Source organism: Phoxinus phoxinus (assembly GCF_949152265.1).
Source record: "Phoxinus phoxinus genome assembly, chromosome: 15".
In the NCBI taxonomy this organism is placed as follows: Eukaryota; Metazoa; Chordata; class Actinopteri; order Cypriniformes; family Leuciscidae; genus Phoxinus; species Phoxinus phoxinus.
This window is the reverse complement of record NC_136890.1, coordinates 381,631-394,333: the sequence shown is the minus strand read 5'-3', so window position 1 is coordinate 394,333 and position 12,703 is coordinate 381,631. Positions and strand designations below refer to the sequence as shown.

Here is a 12,703-nt window from a genome sequence, read left to right as displayed (position 1 = left end):
AATCATCCTCTGAACGCTACGTGTGTCAGCAAGCAAGTGAATAACACATCATGCACTTAAGAATTAGCTATAAGGCATTTAAGATTCAAACAAGACAACAGATCTAGAATGCAGTCAGGTGGTGGATGTTAAACGCATGCGGTAAACGATCTATCTGCGGTGCGGTGAGTATATCATCAGGGTGTGTGTGGATGCCGTCACTCACCCACAGCACGTGATCTTACTGCTCACTTTGTGTTTGGAGACGGACTTCTGCTCTGGAGACCACAGACCTGCAAACACACACACACACACACACACACACACACACACACACACACACACACACACACACACACAGAGACACAGACACACACACACACACACACACACTGCAGTCAGGCAGATTCATGAACACGTTCTCCATTCTGCCACTGATGGAGTCACTGTCGCCCTCCGCTCGGTTTGAAAGGCACTTAAAGGTGCAGTCTGTAAGAATAACAGCTAGTGGTGGAGATAGGTACTGCAGCACAAATTCTAAATACTGAAGATCGTTGTTTCCCCGCCTCCTCAGACTCGATGCTCACGCGGGGACACACAACCGGAATGAGCGCAATTGACAATGAAAGCCGAGGAGACTCAACTCATATGCTGATGAGTTGATTTATCCGCGTTTTAATATGCTCTCGTTCATAGAGATTTCTAGATGGAGACCGAGGCTTTTTAGGTCGGGTAGAATCTGTAATCTCTGACCCAGTGTGTTTGCTCGTTTCCAAGGCTGCGATACGCTGGGTTTCTGCTCACTGGCATCGTGTCGAAATACTATTGTCTGAACTGGCAGTGGGCGGAGTCTCACAGACCAAAACCACCACAGACTGACAGCGCGGACCGCACAGTAGAGCACCGGCTGCAGAAGTGTTTCCAGAGAACCGAGTATGTTTCCTCAATATCTGCAAACATATTATTGACGTTTTATGATTTAGTAGAGTGAAGAAGTTACGCACCTTTAATATTCAGTTATTGACTTGACTGCAGTGACACTGTCAGATGAACTGAATTGATCTGAATAATGACTCTATTGTCTTTACCGCTGGAATGGTCTCATATTTGATGTCGTTTCCATCAGTACCTGCGATTATTACCCTGATGATACGAGTGTAATCACACTAGTAGAGCAGTCCGAATAAAGAAGTCACATGTTACCCGCGACAGTCGGAACGCACTGGCGATGTTTAAACCTTATCTAATCCAGTTGGCAGAAACCAGGAGAGGCTGGGGGGCTCCGGGACCCCATCAAAAGTCAAAAACAGACTTAGCCTATTTATAACGAAAATTAATTAATAATAATTTTCAGCCACCGATTGAATAGAGATCTGTACATTATTTCTTGCTTCAGTTGTAATTGTGTCACAAACACACACTCACCGAAGTCCCCCGAGGAGCAGGAGGCCAGCTGGTGTGTGACGGGGTTGTACGACACACACTGGATCGAGTCATTGTGACTGACAGAAAAACACAAACACACATGAATCACTAAAGCTGTGGACACAAGTCTATTCTGATGGGTCTGAGCATGGCATGCTGGGAGATGATGGCCCGTACTAAATCAAAGTTCAGTGACATTAGAATTATTCAGTCACATTTTAAACAACACTTGAAACAGAAGCTTAGGAACAGCCGTTCTCACGTGTATTTGAGGATGCCCTCCAGTTTTGAGGTCCAGATGATGATGCTCTTATCTGCGGAACCAGATGCAAAGCGCTTCCCTGAGCGAGAGAAGAGGACACTCATGTACTACTCAGACCACAGTAACCACACTCATCACTAAACACGGCTCTCTTAACCACACTCATCAATAATAACGTGCGTATTATTAAACATGTCTTGTGTTATAATCACCATCTTTAGCGTAAGCCACGCAGTAGACGGTGTCTTTGTGTCCCTTCAGCGGCTGTATGAGCGTCCCGTCGGCCGTGTCGTACACCTGCACACAACACACACACACACTGTTACACACTGCTACGCTCCTACACTGCTACGCTCCTACACTGTTACGCTCCTACACTATTACGCTCCTACACTGCTACGCTCCTACACTGCTACGCTCCTACACTGCTACGCTCCTACACTGCTACGCTCCTACACTGCTACGCTCCTACACTGCTACGCTCCTACACTGTTACGCTCCTACACTGTTACGCTCCTACACTGTTACGCTCCTACACTGTTACGCTCCTACACTGTTACGCTCCTACACTGCTACGCTCCTACACTATTACGCTCCTACACTGCTACGCTCCTACACTATTACGCTCCTACACTGTTACGCTCCTACACTGCTACGCTCCTACACTGTTACGCTCCTACACTGTTACTGTTACGCTCCTACACTGTTACGCTCCTACACTATTACGCTCCTACACTGCTACGCTCCTACACTGCTACGCTCCTACACTGTTACGCTCCTACACTGTTACGCTCCTACACTATTACGCTCCTACACTATTACGCTCCTACACTGCTACGCTCCTACACTGCTACGCTCCTACACTGCTACGCTCCTACACTGCTACGCTCCTACACTGCTACGCTCCTACACTGCTACGCTCCTACACTGTTACGCTCCTACACTATTACGCTCCTACACTGCTACGCTCCTACACTGTTACGCTCCTACACTGTTACGCTCCTACACTATTACGCTCCTACACTGCTACGCTCCTACACTGCTACGCTCCTACACTGTTACGCTCCTACACTGTTACGCTCCTACACTGTTACGCTCCTACACTGTTACGCTTCTACACTGTTACGCTCCTACACTGTTACACTCCTACACTGTTACGCTCCTACACTGTTACGCTCCTACACTGATACGCTCCTACACTGTTACGCTCCTACACTGTTACGCTCCTACACTGTTACGCTCCTACACTGTTACGCTCCTACACTGTTACGCTCCTACACTGTTACGCTCCTACACTGTTACGCTCCTACACTGCTACGCTCCTACACTGTTACGCTCCTACACTGCTACGCTCCTACACTGTTACGCTCCTACACTGTTACGCTTCTATACTGCTACGCTCCTACACTGTTACTGTTACGCTCCTACACTGTTACTGTTACGCTCCTACACTGCTACGCTCCTACACTGCTACGCTCCTACACTGTTAAGCTTCTACACTGTTACGCTCCTACACTGCTACGCTCCTACACTGCTACGCTCCTACACTGTTACGCTCCTACACTGTTACGCTCCTACACTGTTAAGCTCCTACACTGTTACGCTCCTACACTGTTACGCTCCTACACTGCTACGCTCCTACACTGTTACGCTCCTACACTGCTACGCTCCTACACTGCTACGCTCCTACACTGTTACGCTCCTACACTGCTACGCTCCTACACTGCTACGCTCCTACACTGCTACGCTCCTACACTGTTACGCTCCTACACTGTTACGCTCCTACACTGCTACGCTCCTACACTGCTACGCTCCTACACTGTTACTGTTACGCTCCTACACTGTTACGCTCCTACACTGCTACGCTCCTACACTGTTACTGTTACGCTCCTACACTGCTACGCTCCTACACTGTTACGCTCCTACACTGCTACGCTCCTACACTGCTACGCTCCTACACTGCTACGCTCCTACACTGCTACGCTCCTACACTGCTACGCTCCTACACTGCTACGCTCCTACACTGTTACTGTTACGCTCCTACACTGCTACGCTCCTACACTGTTACGCTCCTACACTGTTACGCTCCTACACTGCTACGCTCCTACACTGTTACGCTCCTACACTGTTACGCTCCTACACTGCTACGCTCCTACACTATTACGCTCCTACACTGCTACGCTCCTACACTATTACGCTCCTACACTGTTACGCTCCTACACTGCTACGCTCCTACACTATTACGCTCCTACACTGCTACGCTCCTACACTGCTACGCTCCTACACTGTTACGCTCCTACACTGTTACGCTCCTACACTATTACGCTCCTACACTGTTACGCTCCTACACTGCTACGCTCCTACACTGCTACGCTCCTACACTGTTACGCTCCTACACTGCTACGCTCCTACACTATTACGCTCCTACACTGTTACGCTCCTACACTGTTACGCTCCTACACTGTTACGCTCCTACACTGCTACGCTCCTACACTATTACGCTCCTACACTGCTACGCTCCTACACTGCTACGCTCCTACACTGTTACGCTCCTACACTGCTACGCTCCTACACTGCTACGCTCCTACACTGTTACGCTCCTACACTGCTACGCTCCTACACTATTACGCTCCTACACTGCTACGCTCCTACACTGCTACGCTCCTACACTGCTACGCTCCTACACTGTTACGCTCCTACACTGCTACGCTCCTACACTATTACGCTCCTACACTGCTACGCTCCTACACTGCTACGCTCCTACACTGCTACGCTCCTACACTGTTACGCTCCTACACTGCTACGCTCCTACACTGTTACGCTCCTACACTATTACGCTCCTACACTGCTACGCTCCTACACTGCTACGCTCCTACACTGTTACGCTCCTACACTGTTACGCTCCTACACTGTTACGCTCCTACACTGTTACGCTCCTACACTATTACGCTCCTACACTGTTACGCTCCTACACTGCTACGCTCCTACACTGCTACGCTCCTACACTGTTAAGCTCCTACACTGTTACGCTCCTACACTGCTACGCTCCTACACTGTTACGCTCCTACACTGCTACGCTCCTACACTGTTACTGTTATGCTCCTACACTGCTACGCTCCTACACTGTTACGCTCCTACACTGCTACGCTCCTACACTGCTACGCTCCTACACTGCTACGCTCCTACACTGTTACGCTCCTACACTGTTACGCTCCTACACTGCTACGCTCCTACACTGCTACGCTCCTACACTGTTACTGTTACGCTCCTACACTGTTACGCTCCTACACTGCTACGCTCCTACACTGTTACTGTTACGCTCCTACACTGTTACGCTCCTACACTGTTACGCTCCTACACTGCTACGCTCCTACACTGTTACGCTCCTACACTGTTACGCTGCTACACTGTTACGCTCCTACACTGTTACGCTCCTACACTGCTACGCTCCTACACTGTTACGCTCCTACACTGTTACGCTCCTACACTGTTACGCTGCTACGCTCCTACACTGTTACGCTCCTACACTGCTACGCTCCTACACTGTTACGCTCCTACACTGTTACGCTCCTACACTGCTACCCTCCTACACTGTTACGCTCCTACACTGTTACGCTCCTACACTGCTACGCTCCTACACTGTTACGCTCCTACACTGTTACGCTCCTACACTGTTACGCTCCTACACTGCTACGCTCCTACACTGTTACGCTCCTACACTGTTACGCTCCTACACTGTTACGCTTCTACACTGTTACGCTCCTACACTGCTACGCTCCTACACTGTTACGCTCCTACACTGCTACGCTCCTGCACTGTTACGCTCCTACACTGTTACGCTCCTACACTGCTACGCTCCTACACTGTTACGCTCCTACACTGTTACGCTCCTACACTGTTACGCTTCTACACTGCTACGCTCCTACACTGCTACGCTCCTACACTGTTAAGCTCCTACACTGTTACGCTCCTACACTGTTACGCTTCTACACTGTTACGCTCCTACACTGCTACGCTCCTACACTGTTACGCTCCTACACTGCTACGCTCCTGCACTGTTACGCTCCTACACTGTTACGCTCCTACACTGCTACGCTCCTACACTGCTACGCTCCTACACTGTTACGCTCCTACACTGTTACGCTCCTACACTGTTACGCTCCTACACTGCTACGCTCCTACACTGCTACGCTCCTACACTGTTACGCTCCTACACTGTTACGCTCCTACACTGTTACGCTCCTACACTGTTACGCTCCTACACTGTTACGCTCCTACACTGCTACGCTCCTACACTGTTAAGCTCCTACACTGTTACGCTCCTACACTGCTACACTCCTACACTGTTACGCTCCTACACTGTTACGCTCCTACACTGTTACGCTCCTACACTGCTACGCTCCTACACTGTTACGCTCCTACACTGCTACGCTCCTACACTGCTACGCTCCTACACTGCTACGCTCCTACACTGTTACGCTCCTACACTGTTACGCTCCTACACTGTTACGCTCCTACACTGTTACGCTCCTACACTGTTACGCTCCTACACTGCTACGCTGCTACACTGCTACGCTCCTACACTGTTACTGTTACGCTCCTACACTGTTACTGTTACGCTCCTACACTGTTACGCTCCTACACTGTTACGCTCCTACACTGCTACGCTCCTACACTGTTACGCTCCTACACTGTTACGCTCCTACACTGTTACGCTCCTACACTGTTACGCTCCGTAACAGTGTAGGAGCGTAACAGTGTAAAATATTATTACAATGTAAAACTTCTTTCCATGTAATATATATAGCTAGTAAACTGTCATTTATTTCTGTGATCAAAGCTGGATTTTCGGCATCATTACTACAGTCGTCATTGTCACATGATCCTTTAGAAAAAAAATCTAATATGATGATTTGATGCTCAAGAAACATGTCTGGATATTATCAATGTTAAATATTATATTACATTTTATTTTTCAGGATTCTTTGATGAATTGAAAGTTCAAAAGAACAGTTTTTTTAATAGAATCTTTTATAACATTATAAGTTACTGTCACTTTTGATCAATTTAATGCATCCTTAATTAATAAAAGGATTATGTTTTTTTTATTTATTTTTTATTAGCCTAAACTTTTGAATGGTACTGTACCAGTTTCCACAGAAATATGAAGCAGCACAACTGTTTTCAACACTGATAATAATCAGAAATGCTGCAAGATTCTGTAAGGCATAAAACACACAGAGGGATTCCTGTGATTCTTGAAAATTTTACAAACGTGTGTGTGTGTGTGTGTAGGCTACTCTTGTATTTTCTTTTCTTTTTTCTGCAGGTCTTTGCTCTTTTATTTATTTATGTTTCGGGCTCTCTCGTGCGCATGCGCAGATGCTGCAGTCAGTCACATCATTAGAAATGTGTGTTTGCAGAGATTCGTTACCAGAACTCGATTTCCAGCCGCTACTATGAGCTGAGATCCATCGGGTCTGAAGGCGAGGTCATAAATACTGAAAGACAGACAGACACACAGGTTCATGACCGCAACAACACGATCATGAGAGGAAGTTCAGCGAATGTGAAGAGCTCAGATTCCCACTGCAGATTAAAAGATTACAGAGAAATATAATAAAGCCCCAAATTATGTATGAGTAAAACTGCGATGTTATGGAGAATAAATGCAACAACAACAAAAAAGGTAGAAATCACATATAACTCTCAAATTTGGTCATAGGTGCTTATATTGTTTACATAGCAACGGTTGCTAGCCGCATCCACACAGTTCTGCAGTTCGTGTGTAGAAGAGCAGTGAAGCGCTCACCACTGTTCAACCTTATCCCGGTCGTGGACTTTATCTATCCATGTGGGAACAGCTCTCATTGCGGGAAAACGCGGTCTTTATGACGGATTCAACAGGAGGATGAGAATGAGATGCTGAGAGCGATGAAAACTGAAGCTGAAAACAACAACATGGAGGACAACTTATGATTTCAAAATAAAAGTCCTGTTTTTTTTTTTTATAGATTTTTTCTTTTTCTTTTTTGTGTGTGTGTGTGTGTGTGTGTGTGTGTGTGTGTGTGTGTGTGTGTGTGTGTGTGTGTGTGTGTGTGTGTGTGTGTGTGTGTGTGTGTGTGTGTGTGTGTGTGTGTGTGTGTGTGTGTGTCAACATGCTAAACAACAACCAGAAAACCTTAACAACTGCATAGCAACGCTCCCACAACTACACAACTGTCGCAGCGGGTTCAAAATAAAAGTCCTACTTTCAGAACATATTAATACAGGATGCATTAATCTAGTAGTAGTAGTACATGTTGTATTATTATTATTATTATTATTATATGTTTTTTTTGATGGATCGTATATTGAGATCGTATCGTATGTTGAGAGTTTTTTTTTTTTTTGGTATTTCCTAGTTCGGGGAACAGACACAGTTGGTAACACTTTACAATAAGGGTGCACTAATAAGCATTAATTCATGCTTAACTAATGCACAGATAATACTGAATTAATGTATTACTAATGATTATCTAAGCTATTCATTAATGAGTCTGTCTGGTTAATATATTAGTTCATATATGAATTGCTATTAATTAAATATGTAAGTGTGGATTAATTCCATAATCACTTATTTTATTAACTAATAGTGTTCATTAATTTGTTAATTACCACAATGAGCCTAATATGCATTAATACATTATTAATTACAACATTAGTAGTGTGTCAATTACTACAATTACTAGATGATGAGTTAATAATGATGTGCCTCAACAAGTAAAGTCACAACATAATGATCGTTAGCAAATTATTAATTAATCATTAATGACCATCACTAGAGTTTATAAAAGCTGTTTATTAAACACTGGTTTCCAAAAACATAGTAATTGACACACTACTAATGCTGTAATTAATAATGTATTAATGCATATTAGTTTCCCTGTATTATCTGGAAGTTGAAATATAAGGCTTTGGCTCATTGTGGTAATTAACAAATTAATGACTATTAGTTAATAAAATAAGTGATTATGGAATTAATACACACTTACATAATTAATTAATAACAATTCATATATGAGCAAATATATATTAACCAGACAGACTCTTCATTAGTTGCTAATGAGGCAATCATTAATGAATAGCTCAGATGATCATTAGTAATACATTAATTCAGTATTATCTGTGCATTAGTTAAGCATGAATTAATGCTCATTAGTGCACCCTTATTGTAAAGTGTTACCCTGTTATTAAACACGCGTCTCTTTCTGAAACACATATGTCCATGTGAAGTCTGGAACCGGTACAACAAGCCATATTCAACAAACTGAACTGCACATCAGCGACCACTGAGAATCCAGATGTGCTTTTGAAAACTGATCCATTATCATAATAATAATAATAATAATAAATATAGCTGCAAGCAGCCATTACGGGGCCAAGCGCAAAAGCAGACGACGAGATATGCCTACATGGCTGAAAGTGTGAGACAAACTGCAGCAAGGAGCAATTAAAGACATTTGAAGATGAATTTTGGCAAAATGGTTGAAAAATCACATACATTAACTAAAAATATGATTATCACTTTCGACCAATAGGTGCCGCAGTTACGAAACTGATGTGATGTTGTGATGTGTTGCCTTTGGCTTGCTCAGTTGGGGATATTCAATTTAATGAATCAATCAATATTACTATTGATTAGCATTACCAAACATGGACGTTTTATTATTATTTTAATTTAATACTGTGAAGCTGCTTTGATACAATCTGTATTGTGAAAAGCGCTATACAAATATTCTTGACTTGACTTGACTTGACTTGATGTGATCAGAGTGAAGTGACAATGACACATACAAAGTTTGGTGTCAATATGTCAAGGCATTGCAGATATAAAGCCTGAATAGTCATTTTGGCATAATGCCCCAACTTTGCCGCTGCGGTATATAAAAACGGTTTCGTCTATCGACACGAAATCCATAACTTTTACTCGGCACGGTCTGGAGATGACACGATCCGATTTTGGTGAAAATCGGACGTTCGGTCTAGGAGGAGTTCGAAAAAGTAGGTTTTAAAAGAAAATAAAGATGGCGGACAGGAAGTTTGGCTGACTATGGCAAAATTTGTATCTATGTTTTCAGCATAACCCAAGGAATCTATTGAGATCAGTCTCATTACTATAGGCAAATTTATTTTTCGTGAAAATTTGTTACAACTTTTGACCAAAAGGTGGCGCTGTCTTTAAATCTGTTGAGTACTTTCAGGACATGGTGTTGATGGCACATACTGAGTTTCATAATGTTACAGCAATGCATTCGTTAAGTATAGCATTTTACATCACTAAACTGCATTGAAGTCAATGGGAATTTCATGTTTTGTTTAGTTTTAGCGCCACCAAGAGGCTCAATCCCACAGTTTTTTTTGTGTGTCCTCAGACTGAGCCCATGCATCTGTGTGTCAATTTTGGTGAAAATATCTCAATTAGATTCAACGTTATAGACATTTATGTGAAAAAACACGTCAAAAACGACTGACACGTGACTTTGATTGAATTTTACTACCCCTTACGATCAATATTTTGAGATTTGGGCATTGGCGTATAGCTATCGACCTATGTTTTCAAACTTCTGACGGTGGTTTCGTCTCGATCGGACTAGCGGTTTCGAAGATATCGCCAAATGTTTTTTAAGCGCTAAATTACAACGCTGCACAAACCATATGCCGAAACCTGGCAAGTCTGGTATCGTTGGACTAGGCAACGATTCAGGAGTCTAAGGAGATGACTCCCGTGAGAATAAGTTGACCACACCCAAAGTTATGAGCATTTGAAAAAAAAAATTATCCACTAGGTGGCGCTGTTTCAAAACTTCTCAGGCTCCTTCAGGGCATTGTACTGATGACCCGTACCGAGTTTCGTAAAAATTCGTTCATGCGTTCAAAAAATACAGCATTTTAGCACATAATTCAAAATGGCCGACAGACAAAATGGCCGATCTGGAAAAATTGGATATCAGTCGACTCGGCATGAAGCCCTGAATCTAACGAGACCACGTTTAGGATTCTTGGACAAACCGTTCAGAAGTTATAAGCCAAAATAGCAATTTTTCATATCTCCGGACCAGTAGGTGGCGCTGCGCCGAAACGCAGCATGCAGCTTCAAGTCATGCTTGTGATGACATGTACCAAGTTTGGTCTGAATACGATAAAGCGTTGCGGAGATACAGCCTTACGTCTATTTTTGCAAGTGCTACGTAAAATTTGTTTGTGCGTTTATCAAAAACGGTTAAGCGAATCAACTTGAATTCCATAACTTTTTGTCGGCACTGCCTGAAGATGATCTGGTGCAATTTTGGTGAGAATCGGACAAACCGTCTAGGACGAGTTCGCAAAAGTAGTTTTTTTGGACAATTCAATATGGCGGACATATTTTTTTGACGGAAAATGACGTCATAGAGTGCAATCGAATCGGCATGAGCTCAGGAATCAGAGGAAAAAAGAATTTTGTTGATACGCCTTACGATTCAAAAGTTATTAGCATACAATTTCTGAAACTTTGGACAGGTGGTGGCGCTAGAGGGAATGAGTTAGAAACACCAAAATTGGTGTATTTGATGTTGGGAATGTCCTCTATCAGAATATCAAACCAAAACAACTTTCCCGCATACGCTTCTATGGGCTGCCATAGACGCCCAGTCGGAAGAAGAAGAATAAGAACGGGAACAGATACAATAGGTGCCCGCACCTTCAGTGCTTGGCCCCTAATAATGTCTGGTTTCACTGCAGAGAAGGATTGATGCCATTGTTTTGCAGCCAAGTTCACCAGGCCTATTAACTTCTGTGTGGAGAAGAAAACTCTCTGCATTTCCTAATAACACAAGTTATATAACTAAAGAAGAGTGTTTAAATAGGAAGAGATTGGCTTTTACTCATCAAGACAAAATTTAACTAAAATTAGTCCGAAAGGAATTTAATTTAAAATGTAAAAGTTACTGAAGGGGGCAAGAAAAAAACATAGAGATACTATAGAACAAAACTTTAATTCAGGGCCCTGGACCATATTTTATATTATATCATATTAGATCAGGTCACAGCCCCACACAGAGTAAGCTCGCAGTTTAGAGTATATGTACTAAACCATCCATGCGTCCTGATGGGACTTCAGCTTGTTTGCTAAAGACTTGCAAATGAACTTACTCCAGCCTTTTTCCAGAAGTCTATGGACTCACATATTATTCCCTCTTTGTGGAAAACAATCTATAAATTGCACGTGTTCCCGAGTTGCCCAGTTGAGAGTTGTGATTTTAGACCTGTGGGTTTGGCTTCTGTCCTGAAATGCGTTGAAAGACTTGTCGTGGGTTGAAGGCTCAGGTTGAGTCATGCCCTGACCTATCATGAGGACGCTATCAATATCATTAATTTGGTGAATTGCCATTTTAGAAGATTCCCAAGCATATGCTCGTTTACTTTTTATAGATTTTAGTTCAGCGTTTAATATCTTCAACCCAATTTACTGATTAAGAAGATTGATCAGTTAAAAGTGAATCCATTCTGCATTAAGTGGTTTTATTCATTTTTAACTAATCGTACACAAGTCAGAGTTAATAACTTATATTCTGAGGCGAAAGCTAGCATACAGGGCAGGGTTGTGTTAGCTCACACATTTTATTTACACACTCATGAGTGTGTCTCTGGTCAGGATGATGTACTTCATCAAATTCTCTGACGACACGGCAATATTGAGTCTATTATTGAACAACACAACAAAACCCTTGCAGTGTGTCTCTGATGTTCAGGTGTGTTGGCTGGTGCGACACTGATTCCTTGATTTTAAATGAAATGAAGACTGTTGAAATTATGGGGGACCACAGCCCTGTAATATTACTGAACACGTTTCTTCATATAAATACTTAGGAGTTTATATGGACAATATATTATGCTGGTCTTCTCACATTAACTCTTTGTTCTAGATTGCAGAGGCTATATTCATGCGGAGGTTAAACGTGCTCGGAGGGAACCAGAGGATCTAGTTTCTGTTTTTGAGAGCTTAATAAGATATGG

At 43.2% G+C, this 12,703-nt stretch overlaps 1 protein-coding gene across 4 annotated transcripts in view; it reads right to left on the bottom strand.

The window, feature by feature from the left end:
- Positions 1-7,618, bottom strand: part of ift122 (intraflagellar transport 122 homolog (Chlamydomonas)) — a 65,624-nt gene extending 58,006 nt beyond the window's left edge. For all 4 annotated transcript variants that reach the window (XR_013800545.1, XM_079638149.1, XM_079638150.1 and 1 more), the window contains exons 1-6: positions 7,479-7,618; positions 7,101-7,167; positions 1,879-1,963; positions 1,667-1,745; positions 1,405-1,481; positions 206-272 (exon numbers count right to left, since the gene is read on the bottom strand). Coding sequence is in view for 3 of the 4 variants with exons in the window: in XM_079638149.1 (XP_079494275.1) it covers positions 206-272; positions 1,405-1,481; positions 1,667-1,745; positions 1,879-1,963; positions 7,101-7,167; positions 7,479-7,537 (434 nt within the window). In the remaining variant the exon portion in view is untranslated. The remainder of the gene's footprint in view (positions 1-205; positions 273-1,404; positions 1,482-1,666; positions 1,746-1,878; positions 1,964-7,100; positions 7,168-7,478) is intronic.
- Positions 7,619-12,703: the final 5,085 nt, after the last annotated feature.